Source organism: Zingiber officinale, chromosome 6B (genome assembly GCF_018446385.1).
Source record: "Zingiber officinale cultivar Zhangliang chromosome 6B, Zo_v1.1, whole genome shotgun sequence".
In the NCBI taxonomy this organism is placed as follows: domain Eukaryota; kingdom Viridiplantae; phylum Streptophyta; class Magnoliopsida; order Zingiberales; family Zingiberaceae; genus Zingiber; species Zingiber officinale.
Genome location: NC_055996.1, coordinates 122,619,324 through 122,638,157, shown reverse-complemented (window position 1 = coordinate 122,638,157; position 18,834 = coordinate 122,619,324). Strand labels below are relative to the sequence as shown.

The window sequence follows — 18,834 nt, the reverse complement described above, 5'->3', positions numbered from 1 at the left end:
TTCTTGCATTATCTCCGAGACTTATTACAAGATCATCTTTGTTCACGTATTGTTTAAGAAATCCTTATTCAGTTGATGTCTAAGACAAAAGAGTTAGGAAGCCCTCAAAATAGGCGGAAAAGTAAAGGGAAAAAAGAACATTCTTATCGCTAAAACTTCAAAAAAAAACTAGTTACTAATTATAGTTTAATCACTATAGGGATCGCATGAAGACTACGTTCGGTAGAGTGTAATCTGTCTTATAATATAATCAAGATTACATTACAAGGTTGATTATTTTGTTTGGTTTAATTTTAAATTTGTAATGTAATGTAATCTGAATTACAAAAGGTAGTGAAGTTTTATAATTTGAATTGCAAAGCAAATACTATGCAATCCGATTACATTACGAGGTAATCGTTTAACCAACATTTAAATATCGAATATACCCCTAGTCCACCACGGTCGCCGCCCACCGCCGTCGACTGCCGCCCACCGCCGTCGACTGTCGCCGCCCACTGCCGCCCGCAGGCCGCCACCCACCGCTGCCGGCCACCTCTGGCTGTCGCCTCTGGCCGCCTCCGCCTTCCGCTACCGCTAGCCACCATCACCGGTTGTTGGTGGCAGCCGATGGTTGTCGGTGGCGGCGACCGACGGAGGAGGCCAACGTAGTAATGTAATCAAGATTACATTACATTACATTATATTACAAATTTGATTACATTACAAGCTAGATTACATTACATCCAATCAAACGTAGCCGAAAATGTTTGTAGATGAGGCCTAGCGGTTCATTAACTAACTAGGGAAGGTTTAGTGGTACTCGATGCTTGCTTATTACACAAAAACAAGAAGAGCAAAGTGTTAATTCATTGGATACCGTGAGTATTTAATTTTTTGAATCGACTAATTTTGAAAGTGATCAATTTGATCCTACGAAAATTTTCCACTTGTTACAAAAATAAATCATAAAGTACTAATAGAAAGACTCATCTAGACGCCAGCAAGAAAGACACCATATTATTTCTCCCTTGAGAGGATCGAAATATGAATGACTATAAGAAAAATATCATATTGTTTCTCCCTTGAGAAGATCAGAATGTGACTATCAAATATTAATGGCGTTTCTTGTCGTAGAGGGAGGGGAAGTAAAAACACAAGTTTGGTCACTTTTGCATGGTTTAAAATAATGATATAGGGAGGACAATTTTTTCCATTGGAGAATTCGATATCCTAAATAAAGAAGGATATAGATAGATATTTGATATCCGATTCGAATATTCGATTAAATAATTATGATTCATCGTTTTTGCAAACAAATCCTAAGGACGAGGGGTAATTATGGGTGAGATCGTGGCCTAGAGAATATTTGATAAGTGTGAGTTGGTTAAGTGTGCACACTAACTTTGTTCAAGCTAGGTTAATGGTCTTGTTGGATAAAGAATGAAGTCGCCCAAAATCTTTGTCTTCAAAAGGATGACGTCAAGCTTAGTTAACGAATGGACTCAGGAGAATTATGCATATTTTTATATAATTCCAGTAGAATAAAATTGAACGTAAATAATGTATCTAGCTAGGTAGGAGTTATTACCTAGAAAGCCTTTATTTTTAAAAGTCTTGACATTGAATTTTATGAAGTTCCAAGTAGTGAGGAACTACTTAATTTCGAATTAGGAAGTCCTATATCAATGGTTTGGACATAATCAAAGGCAATGTTAAATTGTTAAGTGATAGTGAAAAGGTTTAGGATTCAAATGTTATCCTTTTGGGCTATTTCCACCTAGGATGCACTTTTTGTGAAAGTGGGTCGATTGATCTTGGCTTGTTGGTTCCACCAAAATATGTTTAGTGAAAGTGAATCAACCAACCTTAAGGTTGTTGACAAAATTTTGATTTTTCAAAGGTCACTGTCCATTTTTTTTATGTTGACCAACCAATTTTCTTTTGTCAAATAAGCTTCATGGACAATCTATAAAGATAGTTTGCCGAGGTAGTCATGGGTAAATCAAAGATCATAATAATAGGAAAATTGTCGACTCACGATATCCAATAGATTGATCGATGACAAAATAATAGAATTAAAAAAAAGTAAAGGTTGAGATGTTTGGAGACTATAAAAAGAAGACCAAAAGGATCATTTAAAAACAAGTGAAATTTATTAATAGAATCTCTTGAGATTGCTGTCTTGTAATTCCAGCCTAAATTTTCTAAACATTTCTTTGTGTGAATCCTGGAGATTGTTGTAAATAATTCTGTCTATAGAAAGATATTTGAGTATAGGAAAATTAGTGGATTTTTAGGAGTGAGATAAACCGTAGAATAGAAATGAGTTTTTAAAACTATATCATATGATCTGTTAGCATTGATTTGTTTATATTTTATTTCTGTCGCGTATAATCTTCTTTGTTTAACCTTGAATGTGAAAAATGTTAATTCATAAGGGCTTGTTTTCCAGAGATTTAATCCATTCGTATATGATAATCTACCACCTAAATATTAACTTAATTATATCTATAGAATTAATCATCTCAAAATTAATTGACATAATCTCAATATCGTTTGCCAATTAAAAAATAATAATAATAGAAAAATGGCCCCATTTAATTTGCCGAGCAGTGACGCATTCTGGAGATTGACCGTAGAAATGTAATCTCATTGAATGATTTTGAATTGAACGAATAATAAAAATGAAATTTTATTAAAAAATATATATTTTTTCGAAAAAGACAACTTATCCCAACTTTTTTTTTTTAAAAAGAGGCGACTCGAAAGGGACAAAGCGTTCCTCTGCCTCCACCGTCCATTATTGTAAACGAAGGCCAATTACCTCTATGTTATCCCTCATCGTGTCCCTGGTACAAATCGGACACGACAAACCTCACGCAGCCCCCGCCGATATATTTCCCCTTCTCCTCCAAATGCACGGCGCCCTCTCATGGCGACCGTCATTTCGTCCTCCGTGTTTTCTCCCACCAACTTCCTTTCTTTCCCTCTGTCCCAGAGATCTTTGGAACTCAATCCGCACCCTGCTCGCAGAAACCTCTGCTGCTCAGGAAAGAAATACAGGTACTTTGGAGCCTTCCGTCTTTTGTTAGCGTTTCTCGCTAAAGGATGAAGTTTCGATCACTGTCTATGTTTATGTCTATGTTGTAGCAGCAAGGGAAGGGCGGCGAAGAGCGACGAGGAGTTGTGCGATGAACTGCGGGAGTTCATAGAGTCCATGGGGCTTCCGGAAGATCACTTACCTTCAATATCGGAGCTTCGTGAAAATGGGAGGTTTGTTAACCACCGTAGCCTGCTCCTCCCTTGTTATTTGTTGTCAGTCGATACTTTCTCCTGTTGTTAAATTATGGCATTGCTTACATTAACATGTGTGCTGCTTGAACCCATCCAAATACGGAGATATGTCACTAACATATCATTGTTGCTGATTAATTGAATTTTGACTTGAGCGGTTTGTCTTAATCTGATTTGTAGCCTTTGAGATAGACCGTTCGGCTTGAATAAATAAGATTCAGTCGAATTTTATGGAATCCAACCGTCTATAGTTGGTCCGCTTGATTCTCAGTCAGACTTGTGGAGCTGAGTTTTGGAGTCTCATATGTACTGGTATGATAAAATCATTACCCTGCTATGATCATGTCATTCAAATTAGAATTAAAATGAAACTCCACAAGAACCTGATGTTGTACAAGTCCAAAACTCCTACACTTGAAAGGGAGGTATGCACTAACCTATTTTCCTCTTTTATTCCATGATTATGATTTACTTATTGCCTTATGAAAAGGAATAAAAGAGTGCACTAAACATCTAAGATATCCATTGGCCAACTTAGTATGTTTTTCGTAATTTTCTCCATCTCACCGAAGTTTCTTAGCCAACTTAAATGCTATCCCAATTTCTAATACCTTTTTTGAGGCTTTATCTAATGGAAAGCGGAGAGAAGCTATGATAGTAGAGATGGAGGCACTCAAGAAGACAAAAGAATGAAACATAGGAAATCATGGAGCAGCCACAAAATTAAAGAGCAGTGGGATACAAATGGATGCTTGCGTGAAGTACATATTAGACAGGCATTAGAGAGATACAAGGCGAGGTTAGTTGTTAATGGCTACACACAAACCTACGTAGTGGACTATCAAGAGACATTTGCGCCAGTAGATAAGATGAATAAAGGGAGGGTTCTGTTGCCTTTAACCATAAATTGGGATCAACAACAATTTGATGTGAAAAATACCTTCATGATTATTAGGGTCGATTTGTAGCTAGAAGGGGGGGGGGGGGTGAATAGCTCGTCGCGCTCGTCGTTGCTTGCTTCTTGGTGATGATATGCAACGGAAAGAACAAGAAACAAAAATACAACGCTAACACAAAGATTTACTTGGTATCCACCACAAGAAGAGGTGACTAATCCAAGGATCCACACGCGACACACTCACTAATGAAATCACTCCTTTACGATAACTACCGAAGGCGGAGAAGCCTTACAACACTCTCAGTACAAGAAAAAAGAAAGGGAAGCAAATACAATTGAAATCTTACAAAATTTACACTGAAAATCCAAACCCTAGCTTCTTCTTCTTGTTGTAGATCGCCTCTTGACTTGGACGTGCACCAGTACTTGTCTCCAAGAACCTTCAAGAACTGGCGGTGAGAGCTCGGAGAAGTCGCTGTGTAGATCGGAGAAGAATCGAGCGAAGAAGTGCTGAAGAAGACGTTCGCAACGGCTTTATCCAGCGCCAACGGTCGGATCCCAATCGATTGAATGACTCTCAATCGATTGGGAAGGCTTTGGATCGATCGGTTGATCGATCCAGAGCGCCTCTGTGCTATCTGGAAATCGCCTGAATCGATTGCCCGATCGATTCAAGGCTTCTCGCGATTTTCCAGCCTCCCAATCGATCACCTGATCGATTGGAGGATCCCAATCGATCGGGTGATCGATTGGGAGGGCTTCTGTGCAACGACGTCACTCTCCCAATCGATCCATTGATCGATTGGGAGGAGTTTTTGTCACGGCCACAGTCCAATCGATCAACCGATCGATTGGACATGATTCAATCGATCGGTTAATCGATTGATCCAAACATGATTTACTCTAGTCAAGTCCCAAGCCCCTAAAACCCAACATCCGGTTAACCATGACCTGTTGGGACATTATGCCTAGCATCCGGTCACCTTCGACCTGCTAGGACTTCCTCACAAGTGTCCGGTCAATCCCTTTGACCCACTTGAACTTTTTTCCTCGTGCCAAGTATCCGGTCAATCTTTTGACCTATTTGGACTTCTCAATACCGGGTGTCCGGTCAACCTTGACCCACCTAGATTTCCACGTGCCTAGCTTCAATCACCAGGACCTTCACCTAGCTTCACTCACTAGGATTTTCATACTGCCTAGCTTCACTCACTAGGTCTTTCACCTGGCTTCACTCACCAGGATTTCCCAACTGCCTGACTTCACTCACCAGGACTTCTCCTCTGCCTAGCTTCACTCATTAGGTCTTTCACCTAGCTTCACTCACCAGGATTTCCCAACTGCCTGACTTCACTCATCAGGACTTTCCAGCCAAGTATCCAGTCAGTCTTGACCTACTTGACTCTTCTTCACATCTAACTGGTCAACCTTGACCAGAGGAGAATTGTACCAACAATCTCCCCAAATGAACGATTGCACCTGCAATCTCCATGTATTGTCAGTCTCCATGTATTGTCAAACATCGAAATCCAAACAGCAAGACTCAAGCTTGAGCCATCTCAATCTTAGTCAACCAGGTCAATCTTGACTTAGGGAATATTACACCAACAATCTTCTCCTTTTTGATGTTTGACAATACCTTTAAGTTAGGCTAATCCTATAGCCACAACTTTCTTCATGCCAATATATGAATAAGGGTTCCTTCATTTTCCCCCTTTCCTAGAGGGCAAACTCCCTCTTAAGGTAATGAAGGCCTAACTTAACCCACACATTTTCCCCTATTGTCACACATCAAAAACTCTCCTCCTGAACAGTTACCCAACATTGTTCACAACTTCCCTTATTGTGTTCAACACGATAATGAAAGTCCCATACCTTTTATTATCCTTAATGCTCACCCTTGAGCCTTAACTAATTATGAAGGTCCCATACCCTTAATTATCGTTGAATGCTCATCCTTGAGCACTCACAACAACACACTGAAGATATCCACTCTCCATTGTGTTCAAATGCTCATTCTTAAGCATTTACACTAAAGAAGGTTAACCACATTTCAAGGTGTATAAGAAATAAATTTTCATGTCCTTAAAGAGTAACTCCCCCTAAAAACATGCACAGAACTTTTGTCATTGCACCAACAATGACTTGGAATCCCTAAAAACGCATATTTCCTCAAATTTTGGCACGTTTTACTCTTCCAAAGAGTAAACAATTAAATTAAGGCCTAGATTTGCCTTTAACTCCCCAATAAAATGCCAAAATCCCAACTTGACATTTTTTTACACTTGATTTCTTGTGCCAATCAAAATTATATCAAATTTCTCAACCTATGGCACATTTTTGCTCTTCTTCAGAAATGAAAATCCACTTCATTTTCAAAGGTTAATAATAACCTTGACAATGCTTTCTGAGTGTCAACTTCATCAAAATTGGGTTAACTACCCTTCCAATTAGAGTTGATACTTTCTAACCCATCTAAGGGGTAGAGAAAATGCTCTTAGGAACCCAAAACCTATTGGTGCTCCTTGGATGCTCTAGGTACTCACTAGGGATAACTTTCCTAAATACCTTCCTAATGACCTTGTTAGGCTTCTTAGAAGCCTTGGTCACCTTTTCTAGGTCAACTCTAGGGATGACTTCCCTTGTGACCTTGTTAGTGACTTTCTTAGACTTTTTAGAAGTCTTAGTCACATTTGTTGTTGCAAAGATACTCCTAGGGATAATTTCCCTTGTATCCTTGACTTAACCCCTAGACTTAGACTCGTTCCATAGCTATATGAGACCCTATGATAAGATATTACATCCTTCTTAGCCTTGGATTTGTATCCTAATCCTCTATGGCCATTGGATGACCTTTGTGCTCCTAAACCTATGTTATGCTCATTTTTCCCTTTTAGGATATTTTCCATCCTTTTTAGGGTCTTTTCCATTTTATCAAGCCTTGATCTCAAGACTTGATTTTCTTTCCATAAATCCCTAGTTCTGGATTGTTCTTTTTGTTCTTGAGCATTTTTATTTTTAGGCTTATACCTAAGGTTCTTAGTGTTATTGCCTAAGTTGTTATCTATCTTCCTAACCTTAGGTGTGGTAGTTTTAGCATGAAGAGCTACATGCTTTTCTTTAATGCTACCATGCTTTCTATTTTTATGGTAAATGACATTAAAATGATAAAAACTTGAACTAGCATGCCTTTTACCATTTTTCAAAGGAATAGATTCTATAAATGATACCTTGGGTTTTACCTTGGAAGCTCCCCCTTGACTTGTGCTTCCTCCTTTGACTTTAACCGCTTTCTTCCCCTTTGGACATTGACTCCGATAATGTCCTTTTTGATGACACGAGAAGCACACAATGTGCTCCTTGCTCTTCTTTATTGTGGGGATGGTCTCTTTGGGCTTCTCCTTGCCCTTAGGTGCCACTTGACCCTTCTTCTTGGCCAATTTAGGGCACTTATGTAGTGCCCATGTTCCCTACACTCAAAACATATAATATGATTTTTATTTTTAATTGAAATATTTTTACCTTTGCATGTAGGGATGACACTTGATCTTCCATTTGATGTCTCTTGATTTTTGGAGGATGCATCATCTTCTTCTCCGTTTGACCCGGATGTAGAAACTTCTTATTCTTCTTGATCCGGTGTCAACGAAGGTCGCTCGCCCTCAATCCTAGAGGTGGAGGCTTTTTCATCTTCATCTTGTATATGGGACAAGAAATATGTTCCCTCATTGCCCTTTTCATTGCATTCCTTTGAAGATGAGGTTTCTTGGACTTCTTCTTCGGAAGTTGAACATCTCTCAACTTCGGAGTCCTCTTGCTCTTGATCCACTGAGTCGCCCTCTTTGAATTCTTCTTGATTTGATACAGTGGAGGGGATCTCATGAATCTTTGCCAATTTGCTCCAAAGCTCCTTGACATCCTTGAATTCTCCAACTTGAGCCAAAATATTGCTTGGCAATAAATTGACCGATAGCTTGGTCACTTTGTCATTTGCCTCACTCCTTTGAATTTGCTCTTGGCTCCATTTGCTCTTATTGAGAATTTTACCCTTTGAATTTGTTGGAGCTTCAAAGCCTTCCATTAGAGCAAACTATTGCTCTATCTCCATCATAAGAAAATTTTCGATCCTTGATCTCCAAAGATCGAAACTTGTGGATACAAATGGTTGAGGCACCCTCGTGTCGAATCTGAATCCATCTCCGAATTCCATTTGAAGTTGAGCTTGATGAAATCTTTGACTTGAAGAATTTTGCTCCAACTTCTTCACCCTCTAGCCTTGTTGCCCCTTCCGGCGATGATTCCGGTGAAGAGCGACCTTGCTCTGATACCACTTGTTAGGGTCGATTTGTAGCTAGAGGGGGGGGTGAATAGCTCGTCGCGCTCGTCGTTGCTTGCTTCTTGGTGATGATATGCAATGGAAAGAACAAGAAACAAAAATACAACGCTAACACAAGGATTTACTTGGTATCCATCTCAAGAAGAGGTGACTAATCCAAGGATCCACATGCGACACACTCTCCACTAATGAAATCACTCCTTTACGATAACTACCGAAGGCGGAGAAGCCTTACAACACTCTTAGTACAAGAAGAAAGAAAGGGAAGCAAATACAATTGAAATCTTACAAGATTTACACTGGAAACCCTAACCCTAGCTTCTTCTTCTTCTTGTAAATCGCCTCTTGGCTTGGACGTGTACCAGCACTTGCCTCCAAGAACCTTCAAGAATTGACAGTGAGAGCTCGGAGAAGTCGCTGTGTAGATCGGAGAAGAATCGAGCGAAGAAGTGCTGAAGAAGACGTTCGCAACGGCTTTATCCAGCGCCAACGGTCGGATCCCAATCGATTGAATGACTCTCAATCGATTGGGGAGGCTTTGGATCGATCGATTGATCGATCCAGAGCGTCTCTGTGCTATCTGGAAATCGCCTGAATCGATTGCCCGATCGATTCAAGGCTTCTCGCGATTTTTCAGCCTCCCAATCGATCACCTGATCGATTGGAGGATCCCAATCGATCGGGTGATCGATTGGGAGGGCTTCTGTGCAACGACGTCACTCTCCCAATCGATCCATTGATCGATTGGGAGGAGTTTTTGTCAAGGCCACAGTCCAATCGATCAACCGATCGATTGGACATGATTCAATCGATCGGTTAATCGATTGATCCAAACATGATTTACCCTAGTCAAGTCCCAAGCCCCTAAAACCCAACATCCGGTTAACCATGACCTATTGGGACATTATGCCTAGCATCCGGTCACCTTCGACCTGCTAGGACTTCCTCACAAGTGTCCGGTCAATCCCTTTGACCCACTTGAACTTTTCTCCTCGTGCCAAGTATCCGATCAATCCTTTGATCTATTTGGACTTCTCAATACTAGGTGTCCGGTCAACCTTGACCCACCTAGATTTCCACGTGCCTGGATTCACTCACCAGGACCTTCACCTAGCTTCACTCACTAGGATTTTCCAGTGTTTTAAATCGCGTAGCGTTGGTTCATAGCGTTTTTGTCTTGTCATTGCGTAGCGTAAATAGCGTAGCGTATAGCGCAAGCTTTTCGTGCACGTCAATGTTTAAATTTTAAAAAATAAAATATACTTATATAAGTAAAATAAAAATAACATAACCTAAAATTAATCATAATAATTCATTACATGTCAAAATATCCCATACCAACAATTTAAAAAGTCTTATAATTAAAACAACATAACTTAAAAATAATCAGTATCATCCAACTCTATATCACTATCATCATCAATAGTGTCTATGGTTGGAAAATTTCCACTATCAAAAGTTGGAATTACTCCATAATTTTCAGCATCAAGATGATTATCTTCCACATCAACAAGACTCAACCTTGCTTGTTTGTCTTTGCTTCCACCTATTATATAAGAGATACAACATTTAAGAATCAATTATAGATGAAGTAGATATAAATAAATAATTTGCATATGCTTAGTGCTTACTTGAATTTTCAATGACTCTTTTTTGAATTCGTAGGAGGAACTTCAACTATATCCTCAACATCTTCGACTCGCTTATCTGAGTCGAAAAGACTTTCAAAGATAGTCGACGATACACTCATAGGATCACTTTCAAATAATTCATCATCTTCAAGCCATTTAGTAGTTACGGGGAGAACTGGACCTTCTTTCTCGGTTATCCATTCATCATCTGAATTAATTTCATCAACTACAATGGGATCAATCTTGTCTCTCCTCCTAATACTTCTCTCCCTAAGCTTGAAGTTATATTTCACAAACACCAACGCATTCAACTTTGCATGTTCAAGCCTATTTCTCTTTTTTGTATGAATCTAATATTACAAAAAAGAAAACATATATATATAAAAATAAACAATGATATGAAAATTATAAAACAATTAAAATTCAAGTAGAGTTAGAAACTTAGAATACTCACCGATTCAAAAGTGCTCCAATTTCTTTCACATCCCAAGCACTACAAGTGAGACCAAGCACTCGAATTGCAAATGTAGTAAGCTCGGGTGTCTTACTTCCAAACGTTCCCACCACGAGACTAATAAGTAATAACATTAAAAAAATTACAAGAATGTATATAATTTTAAAATACGAATGCTAGTATAATTTTACAAGAACGGTTACAAGAAGAAAATTTTACGAGTTCGCAACATTCTTGTTCGTTTTGCTATTCGAGTTCCAAATTCTCCTTCAGCTTTATTATATAAGTCCAATTGGATGTCCGCTTTAAGACGATCATCGAAGACAACATCCTATCCATGCAAGTATACAATCCATCTCTAACTTCATCACAATAAGAAAATCTTTCTTCATAACGCAATTGCGGATTCAAATAGTACCCGGCCGCGTGTAGAGGATGATGAAGTTGTGGAGTCCATCGTGAATCAATTTTTTTCCAAATGGGTTTGTATTTTCTGTCAACTCCCCCACAATTAAATTTTATTGTCTCTTTTGCCTTATCCATAAGTTCATAAATATATCTCATGGTCGATCTCTCCTCCGAATCAACTTCCCTTAACACACTTACAAGAGGAACAACACTCTTAACACACAATGCAAATGTGGCCAAGAGTTGGGATCATTAACAACAATTCTCTTCGCAACCTTCCCCTAAGTTGTTTGAGATAGTGGTGAACTAACCCAATCTTCGGAAGCAAACATTGAATAAGTGGTCTTTTAACCTTATACATACTCTGAAGAGTCAAAAATGAAGTAGCAAAGTGAGTAACAGCAAGACGAAGAATTTTTTTACCGTTTGTATACTTTCTCATCAAAGAAAGTATAGTCTCATAGCCATAAAGGAACTTCAAAACCATCTTAGCATGCTCAATTGTATCAGAAAAAATCTTCAACTTTGCAATATCTTGCAATATTAGATCAATGCAATGCGCTGCACAAGGTGTCCACCAAATTCTATGTCTAGTCTCCATAATTTTTTCCCCGCCTTAATGCAATTCGAAGCATTATCCGTGACAATTTGAATTACATTTTCCTCTCCCACCTCATCAACAACATCATTAAGATATTTAAAGATCAATTCCCATTTTTAATAGAGCCTGATGCATCAATAGATTTCAAAAAGAAAATGTCGGCGGGACTATTTACCAAAAAATTGATCAAACTTCTATTCTTTCCATCCGTCCAACCATCGGACATAATAGTGCATCCATATTTTTTCCATGCCTTTTTATGCTCCTCATATATTAGGTTGATGCCATCAACCTCAGCTTTAAGTATCCAAGTTCTTAACTCATGCATTGAAGGAGGCTTGAACCCTCTTCCATATTCCGCAATGCCCTCAACCATAGGCAGCCAATAAGGATCATTCACAACATTAAACGGAAGTGCGGCAGAGTAAATAAAACGACCAATTCTACGCTTCACATCAACCAACAAATCTTTTTTGTATGTCGAATTTAGGGTTGTTTGTCGAGGTTCGGAACTAACAAACCCATGAAGAGTACCTTTACCTTTTGATTCACCACTACCAGAACATCCAATTGAATTTCCCCCTACACTTCCAACTTTTGATGATTGTGTACTCATACTTTGGGGACCTTCACCGATCTCTCGTAACAATTCAGTTTGTTTACTTTTAGATGCTCTAATTTTGTCAAGTGATTCTCTAATTTCTTTCTTAATATCATCCGGAACACTAACACAAGGTGAGACCAAGCACTCGAGTTGCTAAATGTAGTAAGCAATCCCTCCATTCGATATATGATGACAAAATTTGCACCGAACAACTTTTTCCCCTTCATTTTGATAACAATACTTCCAACCAATATCTTTTTTATCTTTTTTTGATAAATTCGTAGACATTGCAAATTCTAACTAGACAATCAAAATCCTAGAAAAAAAAATCAGAATAAATAATTAATTAATTAGAAACAAATCAGCAAAAAAAAAAAAATCAATCCAGGGCATCTGGATCGATCATTGCATCGATCCAAGGAATTGGATTGATCCAGCGATCGATCCAGGGTCGAACAGAAAGGATCTGGATCGGTCGCTGGATCGATCCAGACCCTGGATCGGTCGCTTGATCGATCCAGCGATCGATCCAGGGTCTGGATCGATCCAGCGACCGATCCAGATTTCGAACAGAAAGGATCTGGATCGGTCGCTAGATCGATCCAGATCCTTTCTGTTCGACCCTGGATCGATCGCTGGATCGATCTAGATGCCCGACTTCTGGAAATCACGAAATCGTTTTTGCTCCTTCGAGAAAAAAAAACGAGAAAGAAAACCTAAACGAAGAAAACGAAAGGAAGGAGAAAAGCTTACCTCCAATCGCTGTCCCTCGCCACCACTCACAGGTCACCGCTCGCCGCTCGCCGCTCGCTGCTCGCCGATCACCGCCTGTCGCCTCTGCAGTCTGCCCTACCTTCGCCTCTGCCACAGTCACGATTCGACTCACCTTTGCCCTAGCTATTGGTCAGCAATTTGTAATTTTAGCGCCCGCTATGGGGCGCTAGGGCATGATAGCGCACGCTATGTGCGCTATCGACGCTTTTGTCCTGAATAGCGTGGGCTATTCGGGACAATCGCGATTCAGCGAACGCTCTGCAGCGTTCGCTGGTCGTAGCGCGCTATTCGCCGCTATTGAATACACTGGGATTTTCATACTGCCTAGCTTCATTCACTAGGTCTTTCACCTAGCTTCACTCACTAGGATTTCCCAACTGCCTGGCTTCACTCACCAGGACTTCTCATCTGCCTAGCTTCACTCATTAGCTCCTGACTTCACTCACTAGGATTTTCCTTCTGCCTAGATTTACTCACTAGGTCTTTCACCGACTTCACTCACCAGGATTTCCTAATTGTCTGACTTCACTCACCAGAACTTTCCAGTCAAGTATCCAGTCAGTCTTGACCTACTTGACTCTTCTTCACATTTAACTGGTCAACCTTGACTAGAGGAGAATTGTACCAACAATCTCCCCAAATGAACGATTGTACCTGCAATCTCCATATATTGTCAGTCTCTATGTATTGTCAAACATCGAAACCCAAACATCAAGAATCAAGCTTGAGCCATCTCAAGCTTAGTCAACCAGGTCAACCTTGACCTAGGGAATATTGCACCAACAATGATGACTTAGAGGAAGAGATATATATGCTTTGGAGGAGAGATCTAATGGAACAAGGTTTGCAAAATGCAAAGACATTATATGGACTCAAGTAGTCTCTGAGAGCTTAGTTTGGTAGGTGTACAAAGGTGGCGCTCAATCTCGGGTATAAGCAACGTCAAAGTGATCATACATTATCCATTAAACAAGGCTCCAGGGAAGAGCAGTTTTGGTGTATGTTGATGACATAGCTGTTACTGGAACGATAAGAATGAAAAGGAGGCCTTAAGAAACTGGTTGGCAAAGGGATTTGAGATAAGACTTAGGAAGGTTGAAATAGAAGTAACTCGATCTCGACAAGGCATCTTCATTCCCAACAAAAGTATGTGGCTGACCTCTTCAAGGAAACTAAACTCGTAAATTAACATGTCAACCCGCTTCAACTCTCATTGATCCCAATCACAACCTTGGAGAGGTCAACGATAATAAGGAAATAGATAAGGAAAGGTTCTAGAAATTGGTATATTTGGCACACACTCGGCCGAACACTGCCTATGCTATGGGCATGATAAGTCAATTCATGCACAACCATAAAGTTCACTTACAAGCTATAAACTGGATATTCCATTACTTGAAAGCTAATCCCCGAAAAGGAATTTAATTCAAGAAAAGTGAGGGGTTGATCCTTGAAGCTTACACTATGTAAATTACATAGGATCTCCAGTTGATAGATATTCTGCTTACTACACATTCTCAGGTGGTAATGTGGTCACATGGAAGAGTAAGAAACAAAATGTGGTTGCTCAGTCAAATACAAAAGTAGGGTTCAAGGCTATGACTCAAGGTGTGTGAGAGCTATTGTGGTTGAATATCATCCTCCAAGATCTCAAGATAAAGTAGGAGCAACCTATGAGACTATACTGCGATCACAAGTCAACCATTGATATTGCTCATACTCTGGTATAGCAAGATAGGACAAAGTACATCGCGATCGATAGACACTTTATAAAGTAAGTTACACAAGTTAATTTATACTCCCTATGTCTTTATAAAGGAGCAATTTGCGGATGTGCTTACAAAGTGACTTAATGGTCATGATTTCTCGATGATTATATCCAAATTGGGAATGAATGAATATTTGTTCACCAACTTGAGGGGGAGTGTTGAAAAGATGCTAACTACTTTAGGAAAAGGATAATTAGTTGTGGTAGGAATAGAATATTTTAGTTCTATTTGTTCTTTTTTTTTGGGTTTTGTACATAGTCAATGTACAATGTATACATATTTATTATTGTGCATAATGAAAAAAGTGAGGGAATTTCATTCCACTAACATGCAGATTGTTTTTTGTTGATTTGTGTTGTGAAGTTGGTCTCACAAAACATGGCACTGATCAACTTTGAACAAGGGTTATATTATTCATTAACAGCAGACATGGTCCTATCTGATTAAACGAGTGAGTGTAATTTAATCCAAACTCTGAAGTCCTCTAAACATGACAATAATAGCCCATAACTCCTACATAAGCTATAATTCATTAATATTTTAATGTATTTATAATTCAAATTTCAGAATAGCTTAAACTGGAAGAACGGACATGCTTCTACTATCCTAACACAAATTCAGTTTTGTCCAACTTAAATTATTTACAGTCCTAACAGATAAAGTAGATATGGATTAATTGTCCACTAATGTTAATGCTAATTAGGTTATTTCTATTGCCACCTTACATATGAGTACCGCTCTATTCTTTCATAAGAAGCTTGTAGAAGAGAGGTTTAACTTGATGGTTTCTGGCTCCTCGCAATTCCCACAGGAAGGATCTTGCAAATATTGTGAGGCGGAGAGGATATAAGGCAATTACAGAGCTTCTCCTAAATTCTAATAGCGTAAGCCATTTTGATAAAACTTCTGAAGGAAATAAAGATGGTATGTTTTTGGATTCATTTCAATCTGAAGGTTTGCAAATATTTTCAGAGTTCACTTTGGTTCTTAATATATTTGTAACACTGATGTGATATCCGAAACTTTGGATAAAAAGAGAGAATCGTAAATGTGTCTCCTGATCCTGAGTTATTGTATCATTGGGCAACCATTCACTGTTGGATATGGTTAAATCAATTGGTGTAATACTAGTTGAAAGTCATCTCCCACGATGTGAAGATTCAGAGTCTTCAGCAGATTCCTTGCGTCTAAAGGCAGTAAAGCATTTACAAACTCTAGAATTAGATACAGTAGAAGGTAATTTACTTTTTGTTTCCAAGTATAACTATATGAAAAAACATTGTAGTCATTAAGAAAATAAACTATATTATATATATTTTCACTAAGATTATAATAAAAAAATACTATTACAATAACATCTAGGATATTTATATAACTGTTAGTATCATGAAGTTCACAATTTGTATCATATGATCGTTTCAATTCATATGTAAAATATATGATGTTACATATAAATTGGAATTTAAAAGAATTACTATAGTTTGGTTTGATCCAATGCAAATTGATATGCATTTTATTTTGGGTGTTTCTACATAAAAAAATCATTAAAAGTTAAATTCAACCAATTATGTAAAGAGTAATTTAGCCTAAACTGAATGAATTAGAAATTAAACCTAAGTAATTATACAAGAAGAAAAAAAGAATAAATCTTATCTTATATCATGGAAAAATAAAGGTTGAAGAGAGTACAATAAAGGTCAACAATGACATTGGAAAAACAAAATTATCATGTGGCGACAAAGTCGTTGATAGACGGAGGCAGATTTAATATCTAACAACAAAAAAGAAGAACAAGTTTTGGCATGTCAATACACAAAATCATGACGATGAAATTGATGATAACTTAGAAGTCATGCCATGTCAAAATCATCTTGCTTTCCCCTCTTCACTTTGTATGGCCATTGCTTACCTCTCTCTCTTCAGCTGTGTGAATGCTACTGGTGTTTGGACTTTAGTTTTGAAATATCAACATTTAACCTACACCAGATATTAGATCTAGAATGAAACAAATATTAACTCAACATAATTTATAAAAGATGATAAATTAGAAGGATAAACCTTGATTCTGTATCCACAATCTCTTTAGATCTAATAAATATACATGGTGCCAATAGTTGCTAGAAAAATCAAAATCCTGGCAGTGCAAAAATGTTGCTCTCCTAAGGAGTGTTTTCTGTTCCATACATGTTGGTTTGGCAGAAACCAACACCTTATGGATATGACTGGATCCCCTTTGTGGACATGACCATGAGGAGTGCGATACAGATTTCAAGTCCTGTTTCGACCAGCATGTAGTATAATCAAGTCTGTTTGCGGCGCAGAGCTGTTGCATATGACTTCTTCAGGCTGCGTAGCAACAGGAAGGCATGGGCAGCAGATGTATGGAAGCCTTACATTATGCCGAAGCACCAGTTCGTCGTGTGATAGCTTGCGGCAAAGTGCGCACCAAGGACAGTCATATATAGATTGCAAGACCTGTCTACTGTGCTAGCGGGCAGATGAGACGGCGGGCCACCTTTTCTTCATGTGTTCCATCATTAAACCTCTATGGGACATGGCTCAAAGTTGGCTTCACATTGGGACAGCGACTGCCTTGTTGGAGACGTTCCAACAACGATATCATGGAGGGAGTATGCTCAACAAAACCCGTCACTTGGGTGTATCTTGTATGATCTATTTGATTTGGCAAACCTGAAATTGATGTCAATATGAAGGGGATGTGCCAAACATTGAGTGGATGTTTAGAAAGGTTCAAACACGTCTTTAGATTTTTGAGTGTTCCTCATGTAAGTCCTTCATCAACTTTAATACAATTTCCCTTTATCCAAAAAAAATTATAAATATGATTTTAACACGAGAATAATGAAAGAGATAATAATATCAACCCAAGAAAGAAATGAGACTTTTCTAAGTATCCATGACGCCTCCCTTTTAATCACTAGTCATTATTCCTTTCTCCTAATTCCATCTCTTCTCTGATCCTTTTCCTTCTCTATTTTATGCCTTTCTTTCTTTCCACTGAGAGTAACCTTTTACTGAGCTTGGTCAAATAGAACTAATTTTCCCTTTTAAATATAACTAATTGAACGTATTGAAATTTGGTGAATTTGGAACACTAATTCAAGTTAACAGAAATATCAATTATACTTTTAAATTTTGATCCACCTAATTAAAGATAGTATGGATTTGGATAATTAAATATAAATATTTATTTTAAGTTTCAGTAACAATTGCAACTTTAAGTCTACAACGAGAATAAAGTTTACAATAATTTCTCTATGTTATAAACTTTCCTTTCCTCAGTTTGAACTGAAATGAATTTATAAACTGAAAAAGGGTCAAACAGTATGGTGGAGTTGACATCACATATTGATTAATTTTAAATTTGGAGATTAGTTCGAGTTTGATTTTATATTTGGAAACTGATTGCTCCTAATCAACTTATGAAATATTGTAAGTTTACACTAAAAGATTCTTACTTTTTTTTTAATCAATATGAACATAGAAAAAATGTCTTTGTTGTTATGGTCCTATAACCCTTGTCGTTCCTAGTCCTATTCTGACAATTGGCAATCTAAAGTCCATTTGAGTTAGACCTCTGTAATTGTTCCAGGAGAATGACAGTTATTACTAGTACGATAACTATGACAGGATTTGCAACACTGTCCTTTGTCGCAATGAGTTGCAATGCAAGTGTCTGAGTTGACAACCAGCATCTATGCTTTGAGGAAACTACCTAAAAGGCCATGCAACTGTAAGATGGAATTCATGACTTACTTTTGTTAGATGGATGACACCTCCTGATGTTGCCAAATCTGTGCTCATCCTATCTCTCACCTACATGATTAATCAAGCACACCTTGATGTTGCTTTAACCTAAAGGAGAAAAAAGCACCTTGATGCATGTACATTCAACACAAGATGCTGGTAGGCCACTCTTGATTGGTTCCACTTCTAATGTATCTACCTAAATGCAGTTTTGTGAGACCTACTGTTATTTGATGGTGTTGACGATCTAGAAGCATAGACCTAACATTAATCTCTCTCTCATACATCGTAGGCTAGTCAAAGAAATATTGGGAG

The 18,834-nt window shown here is 38.3% G+C and overlaps 1 protein-coding gene across 13 annotated transcripts in view; it reads left to right on the top strand.

The window, feature by feature from the left end:
- Positions 1-2,778: 2,778 nt before the first annotated feature.
- LOC121989312 (protein PTST homolog 3, chloroplastic-like) overlaps positions 2,779-18,834 on the top strand; it is a 53,389-nt gene continuing 37,333 nt past the window's right edge. For 10 of the 13 annotated variants that reach the window (XR_006114224.1, XR_006114223.1, XR_006114222.1 and 7 more), the window contains exons 1-3: positions 2,779-3,045; positions 3,133-3,255; positions 15,563-15,675. Coding sequence is in view for 9 of the 13 variants with exons in the window: in XM_042543270.1 (XP_042399204.1) it covers positions 2,915-3,045; positions 3,133-3,255; positions 15,563-15,675 (367 nt within the window). In the remaining 4 variants the exon portion in view is untranslated. The remainder of the gene's footprint in view (positions 3,046-3,132; positions 3,256-15,562; positions 15,676-18,834) is intronic. The other 3 variants (XM_042543274.1, XM_042543272.1, XM_042543268.1) reach the window with 2 other exon arrangements.